The sequence below is a fragment of the Marmota flaviventris genome, chromosome 3 (assembly GCF_047511675.1).
Source record: "Marmota flaviventris isolate mMarFla1 chromosome 3, mMarFla1.hap1, whole genome shotgun sequence".
In the NCBI taxonomy this organism is placed as follows: Eukaryota; Metazoa; Chordata; class Mammalia; order Rodentia; family Sciuridae; genus Marmota; species Marmota flaviventris.
The window spans coordinates 117,161,819-117,182,673 of NC_092500.1; the positions used below are offsets into that span (position 1 = coordinate 117,161,819).

General features: G+C 42.3%; 1 protein-coding gene across 1 annotated transcript in view; it reads left to right on the plus strand.

Moving 5' to 3' along the window:
• The window catches only part of Bid (BH3 interacting domain death agonist), a 44,829-nt gene extending 25,305 nt beyond the window's left edge, over positions 1 to 19,524 (plus strand). The window contains exons 2-6 of the mRNA XM_027951151.2: positions 5,288 to 5,361; positions 10,520 to 10,730; positions 15,042 to 15,181; positions 16,414 to 16,626; positions 17,789 to 19,524. Of these exons, the coding sequence (XP_027806952.1) occupies positions 5,350 to 5,361; positions 10,520 to 10,730; positions 15,042 to 15,181; positions 16,414 to 16,626; positions 17,789 to 17,800 (588 nt within the window). The 5' untranslated portion in view covers positions 5,288 to 5,349 and the 3' untranslated portion in view covers positions 17,801 to 19,524. The remainder of the gene's footprint in view (positions 1 to 5,287; positions 5,362 to 10,519; positions 10,731 to 15,041; positions 15,182 to 16,413; positions 16,627 to 17,788) is intronic.
• The last annotated feature ends 1,331 nt before the right edge of the window (positions 19,525 to 20,855 follow it).

Below are 20,855 nucleotides of genomic sequence, written 5' to 3' on the forward strand. Positions count from 1 at the left end.
CTTGTAGCTTTTCGCAGGTGAAATCTCCATTGCAATGTTTCAAAAACTCCACAGTTGGTCAAAGATAGAACTGATCAGAAAAAACATTAACCTAGGTCTGTAGGATCAAAATCATGAGCTCAAAAAAATACAGAATCTAAGGAAAAAACAAGAGTCCTAGAAAAAAATACTGGCCAGTAATTAGTCAATACCATACAATTTACTGAGCTTGCAGGCTTCTTTCATTTGCATTTCAACATAAGTCCTGGCTGAGGTCTGAAGGAGCAGGGAAAAACTGCTATTCTGAGCAGATAGCTCAGGCCTAAGGCATTTTAACCATAAGTCATAATTTTCAGGTTCGGATGTTGAAAATTATGATACAAGTTTAAGATACAATTCACAAAATTTTATATCTTTACATCTTGTTTTGTCAACAGATACCATACTATGATTTACTATCCTTGTCCAAATTAATGCACTGGTACACACAGTGACATTTTCCCAGGCTACCCAATTCAAAATTGGTGGAAAAAAAAAAAAAAAGACTGAATGATTGGGAAGTTACTTGCCAACTTGGAAGTAGAGTTCTTTAGTTTTCCATCCTAAGTATTTAAGTTCTCTGGCATGAATTATCTGAAATCATAAACTAAACAATTACCTAAACCCAACTTTTAACTGCAAGATTGTGCAATGCTTCAAAAACCCATTCAGATACCAGATTGTTACAATAAAACATCATCTTTTAGACACACATTCTGCCAAGATCATTCCCAAGAAACAATTTATAATATCAACACACTATTGCACATGTCTTAAAGGGCCAGAAACAAAGACACAGGACAGACAGAAAGGAGCTCCAGACTATGGTTGACAGACAGAAACCTTTAAAACAGAGCAGATAAGAGAAAAATCTCCTACACCAGTGGCACCATAGATGTCCCCACAAGGGGACCAGATGTTTTCACAGAGGGACAACCTGAAATGTAAAATCAAGGGTCTCCATGGCGACTTCACTGCATTAAGTGTCCCCTTTTTCTTTTTCTCTTTTTTTAAGAAGACAGAGGTGGCATAATCCTTACCGTGCAAGGAAGGAAGGCGGGAATTCCCCAAAGCAACAGGGCTTCGGCAGCTGCTGGGAGTCCCTCAGTCCCTCCTTTTACTTACAGGATTAGCTCCTCTGGTTCGGTTCCACCCCAGGCGCGCTCCATCTCCTAACATTTCAGTAGTCAGCACTAAAAAGTTCGAGGGGGGGTGGTGGTGGTGGTGGTATCAAAATTTGTAACTGAAAGTTTGGTTCCTGACCTTGAAGCCAATTAAGGCCAATTTAATAATGAGGACAGGGTTTTGAGAAAAAGAAAAAGGGAGGTTTATTGCTTTGCTAACAAAGGAGAAACACAGGGGACTCTGCCCAAAGGTTGTGACTCTCTTGATCTGGAGGGACAAGGAGTTTTAAAGGAGTCTCACTTGTTAACCTGGGAGATACTCAGTTCTTTGATCCCCAGCAGGCATTGCCCTCTGCAGTGGGTGTGCTCCAGGCAGCCAGCTAGGGGCTTCTCTCATCCTGCTTAACAAAGGGGGGTAAAGTTCATCGCAGTTCCTTAAAACACAGTCCAAAGGGGTGTCAGGCTTACTTGCTTTATTACCCATTTTCACGTCCGATATCCTTAAGTTTTTACCACAGAAATCACACAACAAAACACACAAAAACAAACAAACAAAAAAACATATAGAACACAGAACAAAACATAACAGAAACCCGGCGCCGAAATAGAAAAACAGAGGAGCAATGCAACGTCTTGCTAAAGCTCCGGGGTAGGAGTGCGTGCGTGCCCATCGGCACCTCTCTACCCTTCCAGAGGAATTCCCTACAGAACAGAACAGAAGACAGAATGATTTCTCGTTACTGTCCAGACAGGAGTATATGTGAGCCTCTCCAGGCCACCTCTCTGTCATCAGAAGAGATCTCCCTTAACCGGATACCAGATGTTATAAAGGCGCTACTTACCTGTGGAGGCCTCCTCCACCAGGTGCTTGCTAATAGTTTTAGTGCGGCAGTTCACTGCAGTGCTCCGGGGACCTGAAGGCTCACTCCGAGGCCTTGGAATGTCTCAAGTTGCGCACCCCCTAGAGTGGCTCTCCAGCCCGAAGCCCTGGAGCGAAGGCCAGCTTCAGAATTTCCAGCAGTCTGGTCTTGTGATCTGGTCGGGCAGGGTCATCTCGCTGGGGAACTCCAAAATGTTAGACCAGGACGCAAGAAAAGACCACTGACTCCAATTAAAATCAAATTAAAGCAAGCTTATTATTTCGACCCGCCGGGCTGCTTCTCCCTCCCAAAACGGCGGGAACAAGACAGCACCCCACCTTTCCTACAGCCCAGCTTTATAGCCCAGAAAGTTACACAAAGGGGGGTTACAGATAACAGAACTCTGACAAGCATCACACTAATGGTAGTTTACATTTTTTTTTTTTTTTTTTTGCTGGCCCCAACATCAGAATTTATGAGGACCATTAGAGCCTCAGAGAGGGTCGTTGTCTGGCCAGGGAAGGCCAATATTTATGAGGTGTCACTAAAGTTTCAGAGAGGGCTGCTATCTGGTCAGAGAGTCAGGCATGGGTGAGTTCAAGGCACGGGCAGGCATTCCAAGCAGGTTCAGAATTTGCAGTAATTTATAGTAAAGCCGAAATTATCTTTTCATGGCTTTGTGGCAAGATGGCTCCCAATTTTAATAAAAGATCAGTTGGGTCTATCAGTATGAGGAACAGTGTGATATTTTCATACATGTGTACAATGTATACTGATCAAATCAAGGTAATTAAGATTTTTATCTTATTGCTTTGTGTTTGAAGCCTTAGAATTCTTCTCTTCTAGTTATTCATAAAATATATAATAGGTTTTTATGCATTATAGTTTCCTCACTGATCTATGGAACACTGGGACTTATTTCTTATGGTTTTTTTTTTTTTTTTTTTTTGTTATCCAATCTCCCTCTATCCTTCCCACCTTTCCAACCTCTAGTAATTACTGTTTTACATTAAGGTCAACATTTGCTTTTTCTTTTTTTTGTAGTGCTGGAGGTTGAACCCAGAGGGCCTCACTCATGCTAGTAAAGTGCTTGTACTGAACCACACCACACTTCTAGCCTACATCAACTCTTTTCTTTTCTTTTTTTTAAGATAGGGCACTTTTTTAACCGTTAATTAACTAACTAACTAATTAATTAAATGTGTTGCTGAGGATTGAACCCAGTGCCTCATACATCCCAGGCAGGTGCTCTACCATTGATCTACAACATGCATCTTTCTCCATTTGAATTATTTCAGTTAACATAATGTTCTTTAGTTCCATCCATTTTGCTGCAAATGATAGGCTATCATTCATTTTTATGGCTGAACATTATTCCATTTATGTGTGTGTGTGTGCGCGCGCGCGTATGTATGTATGATATATATGTGTGTGTGTGTGTATATATGTATATATATTTATACACACACACACCACTTTTCTTTATCCATTGATCCATCAATGGGTCCCTAGGCTGATTACATATAGTAGTTACTGTGAATGGTATAGCAATAAATATGTAGGTAGGTAGGTAGATTTTTTTTTTTTTTTTTTTTTTTGGGTACTGGAGATTGAACTCAGGGGCACTGAACCACTGAGCCATATCCCCAGCCCTCTTTATTTTTTATTTTGAGACAAGGTTTCACTAAGTTGCTAAGGCTAGCTTTGAATTTGCTATCCTCTTGCCTTAGCCTCCGGAGCTGCTGGGATTACAGATGTGTGCCAACACACCCAGCTAGATGTATCTTTTGTGTGCCAATTTCATTTCCTCTGGATATATACCTGGGAGTGGATAGCTGGATCATATGGTAATTCTATTTTTATTATTTTGAGACATATTTATACTGTTCTTCAAAGTATATGTTCATCCCCAACAGTCTATAATAGTTATGTTTGTTTGTTTTTCCTGGTATTGGAGTTGTTCTACCACTGCATGAAATCTCCAACCTTTTCACTTTTGAGAGTCTTGCTTAGTTGCCTGGGCTGACCTTGAACTTGTGATCCTCTTGCTTCAGCTGTGCAAATAGCTGAGATTTTAAATATGTACCACTTGTCTGGCCAGGACATATTTTTTGACCTCAGTTCCCAGTTGGCATTTGTCTAGTCAGCAATAGGTCATTTAGCTTGTCATGTGTGTCCAATGTAAGACTTAATCTTTTGTATGTCAAATGCAGTCTCTTTTTTCATCATTTTTATTGGAAATCTTTTCTTCATAATATGAACAATTGAAGCCATATGACCTGATTGAAGGAACTTATTTGCCCCCTCCTGTCACTTACTAGTTCTGTGGCCTCAAGAAAATTCTTCCTAAAACTAAATTTTCTCCCTTTTAAGTCAGGATCAATGCTGCCTGCACAGCAACATTGTGTGGAATGCAAGATCATAAAACTTGTCAAAGAAATGGGTTGGTATCTTTGTTGTTATTGGAAGGAATTGCTGTGATAGTTGTCATTTTGAGGAGATAGATTTCCTGAAATTTTTTAGATATATGTTGAGAGCCACAGTCGGAATGGCCCCTGGCATTTTGCCAGAAGTAATGGTTGAGAGGCGAGCCATTAAGATGATGCTGGATTGATTCAATTGTATATTAGACCTTTATACCAGTAATAGGGCGGCTCTTGCTGCCTCGGGCGCCTGCTACTTTGGAGTTCCCATGGAGTTGGGGGGGGGGGTGTCTGGGAGAATTGGCAGAGCCCGGTGGAGGGAGTGTATTCCCGGGAAGTGTGTGTAGAGTGCCAGTGAGAGTTCGGGAATAAAGAGTTACTGTTTGAACCTACAAGGCTTTGTGGCGGCTCGGTTATTTGTGCCCAGACAGACTGCGGCAGATATACTTTATTTACTGAGTATATTCTTGTAGGAAACTTACTAATGTAAATATTTACTTTAAAATAGTTTGTAAGCCCGATCAGCCCATTGGCCTGATCCATGAGGTCTTCCTGAGAATGGAATAGGAGAGTTAACTCTTGGATGGAGGACTGGCCCTGGGGAGTTCTAAGGGGTCTGGCAAGTCTCAGGGAAGATCCAGGAAAACTTCAGTTTGCTCACTAGGTTGTGGCCCACAATTCTGTGCCAAGGGGAAAGAAAGGAACCCGACTGAATACCATCTGCTGGCAACAGTGACCTCAGCTGCTTGGTTGCAGTGGCCAAAGTTCCTGAGCCAGAGCTGAGGCCCGTCTTCTCCATTCTCCCCTGTGGGGCATCCCTTCAGGATACAGCCACCCACCCTCTATGTGTGTCCTTTTCTAGGTGGTGATCTTGGACCTACGTGAACCAAAACTGAGTTGGAGCTACCAGGTGCTGCCTGTGCCATGGACTCTGAGGTCAGACTCCTGAATTCTTTTGGAGGAATTCTTGGAAAGGGGATGTTAGAGGATTGAGTGTAGGCTTGTTCTTCATGCACTTGCCTGTGGGTGCTGATCTAGCCTGACCCCAGTTCCCAGTTCCTATCTGACAGCTCTGCAAAGAGGAACCACAAATCTACAACAGAATTACCATTTCAACACCCCTGAGCCTATGGATAGTACCCATGGTGCCTGAAAAGTCTTGTGTTAGTTGGCTTTCTGTCACTATTACAAAATATCTGAAAAATTCAACTTAAAAGTAAGATTTATTTTGACTCATGGTTTCAAAGTTTGATTCCGTAGTAACTTGGCACTGTTGTTTCTGGGTTTGTGATGAGGTAGAACATCATGGCAGAGAGAGTGTGATACAGCAAATCTTTGCAGCTGGGAAAGAGAGAGAGACGGGAGCAGAGACAGGATATACCCTTCAAATATACATCTTTGAGTGGCTGCTTCCCCAGACTAGGCCCTACCTTCTAAAGTTTCTACTACCTCTCAAAAAAGTACATTAAGTTATGAATCCATTAATGGATTAATCCACTGATGAGCTCAGAGCCACCAGGATCCAACCACCTCCCACAGGCCCCACCTTTAAATACTGCTGCATTGGGAACTAAGCCTTCAACACAAGGACAACACAGAACTTTTGGGGGGCATTCTAAATCAAAACTATAGCAGGTCTCAGTATGTACTTGTTGAATATCCTTTCAGAAGAATGGGAATTGTGGGATTTTTCAGGTTGATAACTGGAGAGCCCACTACCTACTGGGCTCTGGAGAGATGTTAGTTGCATGAACAGAAGAGATTTCAGAGCTCCCACTCGTCCCCATAAGGACCAGTTATCAGTGTGGATAGTATTCTATGTTGGTGCCAGGTGAACTTGCCTATTGTGTCTTCCAGTCCACCACATTTACTTCCTCTCCCATATTCTTTTTTTTTTTTTTTTTTCTTCCCCAGAGTGCAAGGAGTAGAATTTATCCAGGTATAAAGAATAGAAACAGAACTCTGGCAGGGACAAGAAAGGACGCCAATAAGTGTTGCCCTTCTCTCCCATATTCTTGAGATGTCTTCAGGTTAAAACACAACTGCCACTTCCTTCTTGCATAGCACCCTAGACAACCTTTCCTCTCATAAGGTCCCACTTTCCCTGACACCCTTTCAGGATAGGAAGGGTGAATGTCATTACTCCTACTGTTGTTTTTTTCTTTACATTCAGGGTGAAAAAGCTGAGACACTGAAGGTTACCCGGTGTTTTACAGAGTTGGGGTTCTCACTGAACCACTGAGCAAAAATTTTCTCTTACATTTTGGGGTTTGGTCTTTCTGTCCCTATCAGAACTTTCATCCTATTGTAGATACTTTGACTTTCTCAGATATTTTCCCCCACTCCGGAATTTTAAAAAATATGGTAAGATCCCATAATATAAAATTTGCCATTTTCACTTTTTTTTTTTTTTTGCAATGGGGATCGAACTTAGGGCACTCGACCACTGAGCCACATCTCCAACCCTATTTTGTATTTTTATTTAGAGACGGGTCTCACTGAATTGCTTAGTGCCTTGCATCTTTTTGTGACTGGCTTATTTCACTCAGCATTCTTCTTTGAATTTATTTGAAGTACTAGAAATCAAACTCAGGCCCTCACTCATTCTAGGCAAGTATTCTACCACTGAGCTACATCTCTCTTTTAATCTTTTATTTTGAGACAGAGTCTAAGTTGCTGAGGCAGGCGATCTTCCTGCCTCAGGCTTCTGAGTAGCTGGGACTTCAGGCATGCACCACCATATCTGGCTTGAGATATATATGTTTGTAAAAACAAATGAGACTGGTTTCACTTTTTGTTACTCTTATTTAGTGTTCTTTTTTGCCAGGTTTGAACACCAGATTTATTCTAATTTATCAAATGCATTGGAGGTTTTTGTCTTCTTCTCTGCATCAGAACTGATTCTATATCATAAGAATTATTTTTACTTCATTTGCATCAGTTATGTAAAATATATAGCAGAATTTCCTAAGTGTTCCTCATTTCTCTCAATATATTTTTTCCTATGATCTAAAAAGATAAATATTAAATTCCTTCTTCAACTTTTATTACTGGAAGATTTAAAAGAAGTATAGTTCCATACTTGGCATGTCACAAGCTCTGTTTGTTCATGGAATGAAATAAATTCTGTTTCCCAAACCACTTCCTTTTTCATGGCACTTGCCTGTCCTCTTGGCTTTTCAGCTCACTGCAACTAAACATTTCCAGATCCCTCATTCTCTAACATGAAATACTTCCCTTTCCTTTGCCAGCCATCTCTATTTTATGTAATAAAGATTACAGAATGTATTGGATAACCTGATCTAGCATGGCTGGCAGCTGCTGTGCCTCCACATTCAGGCTTCAGATTCTTGTTTACCAACTCTGGATCAAAAGGTGGCCCTTGGGCAAAGACCACCTTTATTAATTTCCTTGGGCTGCTGAAACAAACTGGGTGGCTTTTAAGGACAAGAGTTTTAAGCTGGGCATGGTGACACACACCTATAATTCCAGTAACTCCGGGAGTTGAGGCAAGAGGATCATCAGTTCCAGGCCAGCTTCCGCCACTTAGCAAGGCCCTATGTCAAAAAATAAAAAGGGCTAGGGCTGGGCGTAGTGGCTGACGCCTATAATCCCAGAGGCTTGGGAGGCTGAGACAGGAGGATCTCGAGTTCAAAGCCAGCCTCAGCAATTTAGCAAGGCCCCAAGCAACTCAGTGAGACCCTTTCTCCAAATAAAATACAAAATAGGTATGGGAATGTGGCTCAGTGATTGAGTGCCCCTGAGTTCAATTCCCAGTACCCAAAAAAATAATAATAATAAAACATAAAGGGATAGGATGTAGCTCAGTGTCTGGGTTCAGTCCCCAGTACCACCAAAAACAAACACAAAAACCCAGGAGTTTATTCCCTTACAATTCTAGTGACCAGCAGCCTGAAATCAGGTTATCATCGGGGTTGCTCCCTCTTTCTGAGGGAGATTCTGCCCAGCTTCTGGAATTACCAGTGATCCTTGATGTTTCTTAGCTTGGACATGCATCACTTCAGTTCTGGCCTCTATCTTCAGGTGGCATTTCCCTGCATGTTGTAGTGTATATATTTTACTCCTACAAGGCACTAGTCATTGGACTTAGGGCTCACTCTTATGAAGTTTCTTAACTTGATTATGTCCAGATAAGATCCTATTTATGGGTACTTGGGGTTAGGACTTGAACATTTTTTTAGTGGAGACACACTTAACCCATGATACTGCCCCCGGGTTCCTTTCTTCTCTTCTAACCAGGACATCTCCTTGTGACAGAAATGGCCATGGTTTTTGAGTTTCTAAGCTGTTTTGTACCCTCTTGGCTTCATAGTACAGGTATTGTAAGAATAAGATTCAGTAGAACTTTTACATAAAGTTTTGCTTTTATTTGAAAGTAATTCTGAAGAAGTAACAGCCAAAGAGCAATAATACACAAGTATCATATTTTTAAAAATATTTTTTTAGTTGTTGATGTACCTTATTTTTGATTTATTTATATGTGGTGCTGAGACTCAAACCCAGTGCCTCACATATGCTAGGAAAGTGCTCTGCTACTGAGCCACAACCCCAGCCCTTCAAGTACCATATTTTATTTAACCTTTTTTTTTTTTTTTTTTTTTTTGGTGGTGTTGAGGATTGAACCCAGCGCCTCATGCATGCTAAGTACGTTCTGTACCAGCAGTTTTATTTATTTAAAGGAATTTTGTCCTATTAAAAAACTTTTCTCGGGCTGGGGATGTGGCTCAAGCGGTAGCGCGCTCGCCTGGCAAGCGTGCGGCCCGGGTTCGATCCTCAGCACCACATACAAACAAAGATGTTGTGTCCGCCGAAAACTAAAAATAAATAAATAAATAAATATTTAAAAATTATCTCTCTTTAAAAAAAAATAAATAAATAAAAATTTAAAAAAATAAAAAACTTTTCTCAGGGCTGGGGATATAGCTCAATTGGTAGAGAGCTTACCTCACATGCACAAGGCCCTAGGTTCAATCCCCAGCACCACAAAAAAAAAAAAAAAAAAGCTGTCCTGGGAGTTTTTTTTTACTTTTCTAATAAATGTTTTTTTGTGGGTCTGGGGTTGTGGCTTAATGGTAGAGCGGTCGCCTAGCACATGCAAGTTGCTAGGGTCGCTAGGGTCGATCCTCAGCACCACATAAATAAATAAATAAAAAGTTGTTTTGTTTTTCTGATGCAAATTAATAAGGACTTAGAGGATTACAATATCTTTTCACCAGCACTTTTATCTTCCTTTGCTCTTACAGCCCCTGTGAATATTTGGCATACATTTGGACAGGTCTTGGAATCCCAAGCCTTCCAGACTACTTATTCCCTCTTTATTTTAGAGCTGTGGTTGCTCTGGGCACTGATGCTATAGGTACTCACCTTTATTTTCAAAAACCATCCTCACATGCAGTCAGCATGCTAGAAAGGCCCCTCCTGGCTCCCACAGTGCAGGCATTTGCAGGAGCTGCATGCGGCTTAAGTGTTACCAGTAGAGATGGACAGTGAGTGGGGACTGTGTGCTCCAGCCCCTCCTGGTCAGAGCACTCTGTAGGGTTTTCATTAATTAAGCCTCTAGAAGTAGACCAAGCTAGGCCAAAGGCAGTTGTTTATCTGTGGTTACCACCCCCAGTATGTATTGAGAGTCTTCTGTTGGCCCAATATCATCCTAGGCCTACAAAAGAGATTATGGAAAAGAAAGAGCTGCTAACTTCTGGAAGAATAGCCAGGAAAGCTGGATTTTATTTGGTGAAGTATCCCTGGTACTTTTAAAAAAATAATGTAAATACATGGATGGCATCTAAATGATATTTCCCTGAATTCCCTGAATCAGACTGTAGCATAAGAAACTCACCCCAGCCACAGATTTCAGGTAAAACAAATGGTGGATGAATCACTTAAAGCTCTCTCTTTGGCATCTACAGGAGGCATTGCTGCAGGGATCTTGAATCTACATGAGATTCACCTCTTAGGCCAGTAAGGTTCTTTCAAGACCATCTGTACCCCATAGAACTATCTGCTCAGTTACAGGGAGGGCTTCTGACCCTGGCCTGGGTTCCCAAGAGCCTTCCTAATTCCTCTTTTATCTTAGGTCAGCAATGGTTCAGGCCTCAGGGATGAGTACATCACAAACTTGCTGGTGCTTGACTTCCTCCAAAGCTTCTCTGACTGTAAGTTTCACCAAGAGCTGAGAACTCTGGGCCAGGAACTACCTGTGCGAACTTACCTGGAGGGGGAACGTGAAGATGAGCTGCAGACTGACGGCAACCATGCCAGTCTCTTCGTGGGAAGAATAGAGGCAGGTAGGCACCTGGCCCCATCTCCTTTGTGCCAATCCTGGGCGTTGTTGTTACTAGTAACATCTGAGGATATCCATGGGCTAGAAGGGACATTTGGGCTCAGTCTTGACCCATGGAGTTTTAGGCTACTGTATATGTTCATATTATATGGTTTGATCTGTGCTTGATTGCCTCTAGTGGTGCTGAACTTATTTTAGGTCCAGCATCTACCTTCCTATGTTCATCCACCAATATGAAAAGTGTTTTCCCAAGTAATTCTGGAAACCACTGAGCTTTTCCCAAGTAATTCTGGAAACCACTGAGCTGTATTAAATAACCTGAATGACTCCCCAGTTTGGGTTTATGTAGTTTCAAGAACCAGAAAGCTTTAAAACAGTGGTGCTGGGGTCCCATCTTTAGGCAATCTGATTTGATAGTTCTGGGGCATCACTGGTGTGAGCAAAAGCCCCACAGGTGATTCTTACACAGCTCCACACCACCTTGAGCAGGTCCCAATCCATGTATTTAAAGGAATTTTTGTGTCCCATATAGAACTTCACATTTTCCCTTTTTTAGATATAAGAAAACTGAGCTAGGGGTATAACTCAAGTGGTTGTCTGGCATACATGAGGCCCTGGGTTGGATCCCTGGCACAAAGGGAGGGAAGGGAATAATTGAAGTATTATGAACCTCATTTCCAGATGAGGAAACTCAGGCCCAGGGACATATAAATGACTAGATCCAGTCAAACTGATGGGCAAGTCCAAGGCAGGACTTGAGCCAGACCCCTCTTGAGCTTCTTGGGTTGCCTCCCATCATATCAGTGCTGCCTCCTGTTATCTGTTTCCAGATTTTACCATTCTGAACTTTAATCCCTGTGCTCTCTTCCTTGCCTCTATCCTTTTTAGTATATATTTTTAGATGTTGATGGACCTCAGTTTTATTCATTTATTTATATGCGGTGCTGAAAATTAAACCCAGTGCCACTAGACAAGCGCTCTACCACTGAGCCACTAGTGCTGCTTCTGGAGAAAGAGCAAGCCGAGGAGCTCAGGACGTTGGTTCTCAGTAGTGTGCACACAGACTTTACATGAGGAACTTTTTCAAAATGTGCAGGCCTTGAGTCTACTCCACCGACCCAGGTCAGCTGTTAGAGTGGAAGACTTCCAGGTGATTCTGACCTTGATTAGAATCACTGCCCTGGGACTGAAGGTGTAGCTCAGGGGTGGAGCATTTGCCCTGTTGCTCAAGGCCCTGGGTTCCACCACTAGCACTGCAAAAGAAAAAAGAAAATCCCTGCCCTGAAATTCCACAGTGACCCAGACCTTCCAACATGTCCTGCACAACCTGGTTGTCTACTCTGAAATTTCCTGACACCGAGACTCCAGAGCCCTCTGGTGGCTCTGGGGGAGACCAACAATTGATTCTGCCTTTTGCCCAATCTCAAATCTGGTGAAAGGAAATGTGGCCAGTGTTTCACACTAGTCAGGGTATGCCAGAAACTTTCTTTGAACCCAACCAGTATGTCTTCTGACGGTCCTAAACTGAATAAAAGCATTTGGTCTCTTGGAAAGTTGTAGGAAGGACTGAGGACAGGCATGGGCCCGAATGGCTTCACTATCAGAAGGTGATACAGCAGTAACACAACCAGAGTCTGTCTCCTGCTCTTTTCTCTTGCTGCTCTCTACACTGTCCCTTACCATTAGACCGCAAATCCTGACTTGACCCAAATGGCATTTGAAAAGTAGATTAATGGGGCTGTATACTGACCTTACTAGTGCTCTGAGAGAACATTGGCCTGTGAATTAAGTACGACAAGTTTTGGAGGCAAGGAACAAAATAGAGACTCTGAAAACCTCGAAACAAAATCAGATATAATTTCTGATGTTGCTGATCTGGTGGATAGAGGGAAGAGAGATGTGTACATGATTCACAAAAATAAGGTGGAAAGGCTTTGGCAAGTAAGTGAGGCACACATCATTTCTGAGAGAACTATAAGGAGAAGTGAGAACCCTTTGCTCTGAAGGGAATCAGGAAGGAATTCATGACTGCAAGTGAGGTTGAGCTAGGTCTAGAAAGATGGCACAATGTAATTCTTTGGAAATAGGGAAGAGGAAATAGCCATTGATTAAGCAAAAGCCTGAAGATGGGAAAGTCCAAAGGCTATGAAACACAGAAAGTGTTTGGGTTTGGTTAGAACATTACAAGAGTAGAAAGAATTAAAGGGAATTGGAAGCTAGAAGATGACTTAACCACTTAAGTAGAAGTGAGCATTGGGAAGGTCCCGAGTAGAGAAGCAGTGTTGTATCTTGCTGTGGTGAGGGGCTAAGGGTGCGACTCAGTGGTGGACCGGAACACTTGCCTGGTGTGTGTATGGCCCTGGATTCCATCCTTAGAGGCCTAATAGGAAAGAGAAAGAAAGAAGACTGAAGGAGGGGCAGATGAAATCCCTAGAGCACAGAAGTTAAGAAGGCTCTCACCTCTGAGGTTGGTAAGCACATTAGACTTCTTACTGCTTCCTTCAGTCCTACCCAAGTGCTTGCTTTGCCCTCCTGTTTCTGAGGAAAATATACTGAAGGACAATGTTATCAAGATGAGAGCTCAGAGAAAACCCTGACAAGGGTGGCAGCAGCAGATAGGAGTTCTAAGATCAAACCTGACAACACACTGAGAAAGGGTGCAGTGGGAATAGCAGAGACCTCAGGTAAGCCAGTTTTCCATCCTGGATAAATAGGAGCCAGGGGAGAGTTGCAAATACAGGAGAAATACAGGACTTAATGAGAGAGATAACAATAGTTGTCATTTATTGATATCAGAAGCTAGATACAGGATCTGTTCATTCATTTATGCACTTATTTGGTTTTTGGTTTATTTGCTTTGATTTATTTTGCTGTGCTGGGGATTGAAGCTAAGCATACATTCTACCACTGAGCCACACCCCCAGCCCCATGTAGTTGGTTTTTGTTATGTTTGCAGGAATTAAACCTAGGGGTGCTTTACCACAGAGCTGCATCCTCAGCCCCTTTTTACTTTTTATTTTGAAACAGGGCTTAGGACCTCGCTAAATTGCTGAGATTGCCCTCCAACTTGTGATCCTCCTGCCTCAGCCTCTTGAGTTGTTGGGATTATAGGCATGTGCCATAATGCCCAGCTTCCAGACAGTTGTGTATTGAGCACCTGCTGTGTGCCTATGTCAGTTTAAGTGCTGAATATTTAACAGTAAACCAAACTGATTTTCAGAATTATAGGTTTGCTGGGCATGGTATCACATGCCTATAATTTCAGCAACTCACAAGGCTAAGGCAGGAGGATAGTAAATTTGAGGCTAGCTTGGGCAAGTTAGTGAGACCCTGTCTCAAAATAAAATTTAAAAGTGGCTGGGAATATAGTGTATTGCTTGCCTAGTATATATGAGGCCCTGGGTTCAATCCTCAGTACTAGACCCCTCCCCCTGCAAAAAAAAAAAAAATTACAGCTTTTAGGGAGTTTATATTCTGGTTGAGGGGTGTCAAACAAATCATAGAATTATGATTAGGGTAATGTGTAACGTGTCAAGGAAGAAAAAGAAAGAGGAGAAGACTGGGACAGAATAAAGGAGGTGAAGAAGGAGCTGTGTTCTGTTGGGGAGTGGCGTTTAGGCAGAAGGGGCAGCATGTGTGGAGGCCAGGAATACTGTGGAGGGACTAAAGTCAGGTACCAGAATCTTAGTTGGCCAAGTGGGGCAGATCATATAGGGCCTGGTAAGTGATAGAGAAAACCTGGGGTTTTACTTAATGAGGTAAGATTGGGGAGGGGAGTCAGCTACACCTCTTCCCTGTAAGGAAAGAGGACATATGCTTCAAATTCTCATGGCCAGGAAGTGGTGATGGTGGTGGTGGGACTCAAACCTGGTCTGTCTGTAAATCTTCCTTCCTAAAAGCTTCTAAGATTGACACCTGTTAAGTGTTATACATCAACACTTAACAGGTGATAGCCCTGAAGATTGCTGCCAGGTTCTTCTTTGAGGCCCATGGTGAAGGCTGCTAGAGCATGACTGACCCTCTTTGGGGACAGTTCTTGAGTCTGCGTTCAGGGAGAGGCCTGCTTCTGGAGCTGGTCTGCTGTTCACTCAGGCCTTACCCTGGTCCCACAGCCACAGCCAGTCCAGAAGTCACACAGGGGCTCAAGCTGAGTGGAGCCAATATCAGTGAGGACTATGAGCGCATGCTGTGGAGGCAGGAGCTGTCCTTCCAAAGCAGACTCCTTTCCTGTGTCGGGTGGGGTGGAGGGGGATGAGAGTATCTAATGGGGCCATTGTCTGAATCGTCTTTGTCCTTATTGCCCTCTGCCTTTCAGATTCTGAAAGTCAAGAAGAAGTTATACAGAACATTGCCCGGCATCTTGCCCAGGTCGGGGATGAAATGGACCGTAGCATCCAGCCAGAACTGGTGAATGAACTGGTGGCACGTTTTATGAATGCTGGACTGTCAGAGGAAGTAAGTGAGGGAATACACTATTGCTACTTCTGAGTAAGATGGGCTTTTATGAGTGTCACTGGAGCCAGGGCCTGTTCTGTCTCAGAAGACCAGTGTCCCCTGAGATAGCTCCATGACTGTCTATCTGGAGCTTTGACAAGAGAATTGGGAATGGAGTTAGAGCATGATTGTCTTTCAGGAGAATTTAGTGGAGATTTAGAAAACCTGAACCTTTATAAGTGAGAGGGATAGAAGACTCAAGAAAGATGAACAAAGTATATCTTTTTTTTTTTTTTATTGTGGTGCTGGGGATAAAACCCAGGGCCTTGTTCATGAGAGACAAGCACTCTACCAATAGAGCTATATCCCCAGCCCCAGCAAAATATATCTGACTCTTACCAAAATAACTTTTTTTTTCTGTTTTGGAGAGTAAAGATGCCAACACAGGATTTTCAGTTACTTTCCCAGGTATAACAAAAACAGTGATAGTTTAGCCTTCTCCTCTTCCCAGCTTCATGGTTGTGTTTAGTTACACAGATATTGCTGCTCACATGGACCTCTGGGGCATCCAAAGATTGGTGTAGGCCACATCCTAAAGCCTTCAAATAAATACTTGTAGCTGTAGGAGGTGAGAGGAGAGAAAGTTTAATTCTTTTGACTTCTACCAACTGAGAAGGCTGAAAACCTCACTACCTTGTTGGGTGCCCCCTTCCATGACAGCTGGTCTTCAGTCTGGCATTCTCTCCCCATTTGCTATTCTCCAGCATCTGTCAAAGAATACAGAAGCATCTGGCTATGCACTGCCTTGGGACACCTCCCACAAGGGTAATTGTGCATGTAAGTCATTGAGCCTAAGGTCACTCAAGTCCAGTGGTCTAGTATTTGCCTCTCACCTTTGGTGAGAAGGTTCTGCGTGTCCCCTTAAGCTAGGGTGCACAGTAGTAAGATGGGCCTAAGTTGCTGGAGATAGTTATCAGTCTTTTGAGGTTAGGAAAGGGAATGGCTTCAGCTCCTTGTGTTCCATTAAATAACATACAGTGTTCAGTAAATGTGTATTAGGTTAATGAGCATTCCCTGCAGGAAGTAGTCTCCTATTCCCTTTTCACTGCCTCAAAACTAAATTGTCTATCCTTCTCTCTGTCCTGTAGCCTTAGCTATTCCATCAATACTTCCTTCTGAGATGCCCCTTTGTACTTACCACCAGGGACTGCAAGAGGAAAGACTATTAGTAAACTGTCTTTATCTCTGTATAGGACAGAAGCAACTGCCTGGACACCACCCTGAAGGCAGCAATGCAGACTTACCCTAAAGATATGGAGAATGAGAAGACCATGCTGATTATGACCATGCTATTGGCCAAAAAGGTGGCCAATCATACACCATCCTTACTCCATGATGTGTTTCATGCAACAGTCAACTTTATTAACCAGAACCTATTTGCCTACGTGCGGGACTTAGTCAGAAATGTAAGAATCACTGATGCCAGCTCCTTTCCATTTCCTGGAGTCCCCTGGTCTCTGCCTGCTGCCCATACCTTTTTCCTCAAAGAACCCTAGAACCCAGCAGAGCCCTCTGCTATGGGGCCTCTCTCAGCCCTCCTCACTCTGATCTCCCCGATGATGAAAGCGCAAGGAAAGCAGTGACAAGACATGTTGCTGTCAGGAGGGACTTGAAGCCTTCCTCACACCATGGATAGAATAATAGCAGCATGGTGGGCATAAAAGAAAGTGGCCAGAGGGACCTAGGCTGAGCTTCCTCAGTCTGCCCTCTGCTTCACCTTGTCACAAACATAAGTGCAGATTCTCAGAATACATGCTTGCAGAGGAGAATAGGAAGAGAAACCAAAAGGAATAGTCAAAAAGGGTCGGGGGGCAGAGATGATGTGCATTTTCCTAAACACAGAGAGCATATCTGTCACGTAACCAAGACATTAAAGTCAGTCTTCATGACACTGCCTAAGAAGGGTAAGCAAGACATCCTTGAAAACTGATGCTTCAGTTTCATAAACCCCAGTGGAAGATAGGTGGATGTATCTTATTTCAAATTTTAAAACATCAGTGTCTGAATTTTTTCAATATGTCAGAGCATTATTCAGGCTTACTTTTTAAATAAAATAGCATCTAACCCTGTGAATAGTTATTGATAGGCCTTAAATGCCTATCAATATGCTGCGTGCTATGGTCTTCAGTTATAAAGGCATCTACAAAATAGGGGGTAAAACATGCTGAACTCTTGAAAAGAAAGAAGCCAGAGAAAGCCTCTGAACAGGTCTCCCCCCAACCAACAACCATTTTGAGGAATAAGAGGCAAAATGTCAACATTTGTACTGATGGGTACCAAATAGATACAGCTTAAAGGGAACAGTGATCCCTCTGACCTCCTAACATATCTTAACAACTGAAGTGATTATGGAGAGGCTTGAATTTACCTCTGAGCCTTTGGAAAGCCTGTGGTTTTGTACTTGCCCTTGTGTAACAAAAGTTAGGGTGCAGGGATATAGGATTAACAGGATCTGGAGGCTCTGTACCCCAGCTTCCCTCCTGTTAAGACACTAGTAAGTGTCTTAAGTACAAAATCCTGGTTGTGAATTAAACTGGCTATTCTGACTGGTGTTCTTTTCTTGCTTAGGAGATGGACTGAATAGATGACTGCAGAAGCACACCAGGCTAAATTTGACGTTGTGACAGCAGTGTAGCTGCCTCCAGAGAGGAGCCATGGCCACGTAAATAGACATCTTAGAAAAGAGAGGCCCGGAGAAGAGCTCTTTCTCCCTGATTTCAGGATATTTTCAGCTGGTGACCCATTTAGTAATTTCTACATTGATGTATTTTGGACGAAAACGTCAACTTGCCCACATTTGAGTGGGTCTCATCTGCCATCTCCTACATGTGTACCTTGTGCCTTTATCTCAACAGCTTACAGGTTCCCATTTGAAAATTACATTGAAAAGTAAGTTGTAAGGCAGAAGGGAAAACAAACTCGGTGATTTTTAATTTTTTTTAATTCCTGTTTATTAAGGAGGAGAACTGCACATACCCCATACATATTAAAATTTCTGCTAAAAGCAGGGGACATTATGTTTCCAAGAGAGTAATAAATATAATCTGTGTGAAATCCTGGCCAAATGGCTCAGAGGTTCTGGTCCAAGGTGCTGTTCCCAGACCATGGCAAACTCTGGCCTCAACACAGATGTTTGGTTTGATTTCCTTGTGGATTTGTGTTTTGTTTGTTTGTTTTGTTTTTGTTTTTAATATTTTTATCTGTAGATGGACACAATATCTTTATTTTTTTATGTAGTGTGGCAATTTGAACTCAGTGCCTGACACATGATAGGCAAGCGCTCTACTACTGAGCCACAACCCCAGCCCGATTTCCTTGTGTTTGAGTCAAGAGAATTATTTAAAAGGTGTCATGGCAATATGAGGGCCCATGTAAACCACTGTGTCCAAAATCAAATAGCTAAATATATTTTTCCTTTTTCCAAGAAGTCAAGGCTTTGATAATATATGGAAGCTCACGGAATGCCAGATGTCCTATTAATAGCCTTATCATAATTGTTTTCAGCCCCAACCCCCACAGAGTCCATCCAAGCATGGAATCTGCCTCAGGACAGAACAGGCCTCTAGGCATAAAATCAAACACTGTTAGATTTATCAGTTATGCAGGTGAAGTGCTTCCCCTTCTGAGAGACAGGGTCCAAATAAATACAGGTAACTCCAACTCACTCAGGTATAACCTTTCCTTTATGGAAGGAAAAGCTTCAAGTTAGCAGTGGTTCAGAATGGGCCTTTCACACCTGGAAGCCACGGTCTAGGATTCAGTCTGGAAGTGTGGCGATGTGTGTTGGGCCCACATCACTTGTGTCACCTTCAACAGAAAAGTTCTGTGTCTACAAATGTAATGCTTTGGTCTGGATGTGGTGGTGCACACCTGGAATCCCAGCTCTTCTGGAGGGTGAAACAGGAGGATCAGAAGTTCAAGATCAGCCTATGCAACTTAGTGAGACCCTGTCTCAAAATAAATGAATAGGACTGGGATTGCAGCTCAGTGGTACAGCACCCCTGGCTTCAATCCCCACAACCTGGAAAAAAACAAAAACAACAAAAAAAAAAAAAAAAAAAAAAGAACAAACAAAACAATGTGATTACTTGGGGGAAGCTTATGGACAAGAGCACAGAGGGACTAATACACAGTTTCTTCTTAACCAGAAACATTTTTTTTGTTGTTGTTGTTCCTTAAGAGTTTAAATTTGCTTTTGGAAACTATCTTGTTTGTGAATGATACCTCAGGAGCAAGAGCCATCATGTGCTCTCCCATTCACTGTTGCAACCAATAAAAGCTGTTCTTAGTGTTTAAAAAAATGAGTTTGAATTCATCAGAAAAGAAAAATCTCCTACTTTGGTCAGCATTCAGCACACACCACCCCAGGGCTGGGTATCCAGTGTGACCAAAAGGTTACAAATACTCAAAGTAAACAGATGCTGCCTGCAGTATGAAGGCCACCATTTGATATAAATCTTTAAGTGACACTATTATTTTGAATGTTTTTGAGTGGGCTTTTTAAAAAATAAAGATTTACATCACAGTAGAAATAGGGTGAATCACACAGATGCCACCATACACACTCATACATGCAGCAGTCATTACAATTAGGCTCATTAGGGGAGAGATTTTCATCCAAAAGAAGCCATTTGAAAAAAATAATCAAATCTAAACTGATGGAAAAGAAATCTGAACAGCAAGTAATTTCAGACTATTTTCTATCACACTGATGATTCACAAAATTTTGACCTTCCACTGTTTCACTTATATTAATATCCTTGGCCACCATTTAATACAGCTCACACAGGTCTTGGTGTCAGTTTTTTCATTCTGTGTCTGATATGCTTTCTTGCGTATAGAGCAAGGTTAAAAATAGGGCTGGGGATGTGGTTTAGTGGTCAAGTGCCCTTGAGTTCAGAAAAAGAAATGAGGTATTAATGGACACTTTTAATCTGAAGAGGAAAGTAGAAGGCTACAACATCAGGGAAAATAGGACTAGGGAAAATCAATTGTTTGATGCTTGCCAACAGCTCATATGCACAGTACAATTCTCTTACTAGAAATCATGAAGGAGCAGACCCATTACAGACTCAACAGGGAACATATATTTCAACTCCCTTTTCATGGGGTAGCAAACCAGTAACTAAAAATGTCAAAAACCAGGGCTGGGGTTGTGGTTCAGTGGTAGAGCACTTGCCTCACACATGTCAGGCACACTGGGTTCAATCCTCAGCATCACATAAAAATAAATTTAAAAAATAAGGATGTTGTGTCCATGTATTAACTATAAAATATTTTTTAAAAATGTCAAAAACCTTGTTTAAATTGAACATTGTTTCTTCTGGCGGTGTAGAGATCACCCACTGAGATTAACAATATCACTATAAGAGGTTCCCTCAGAAAAGATGGGAGCAGGGTAAGACTCAGTAGTGGCTACTGTGAGCTTATGACAAGGCCTTGTAAATATCCCTGAGAACAACTCCCATGTGAGCTACAATGAGGCCGCTTTCTGGTTGGGGTCCTGTGGAATAAACATCAACATATGGAGGACCAGGAAACAAGAAAGCCAGATGGTGGCTAAAGGGAAGATGGGATGTATTGATATTTTAGGAACAGGACAGTTGTCGACTCTCCATGGAGTCCTCTTGATAAA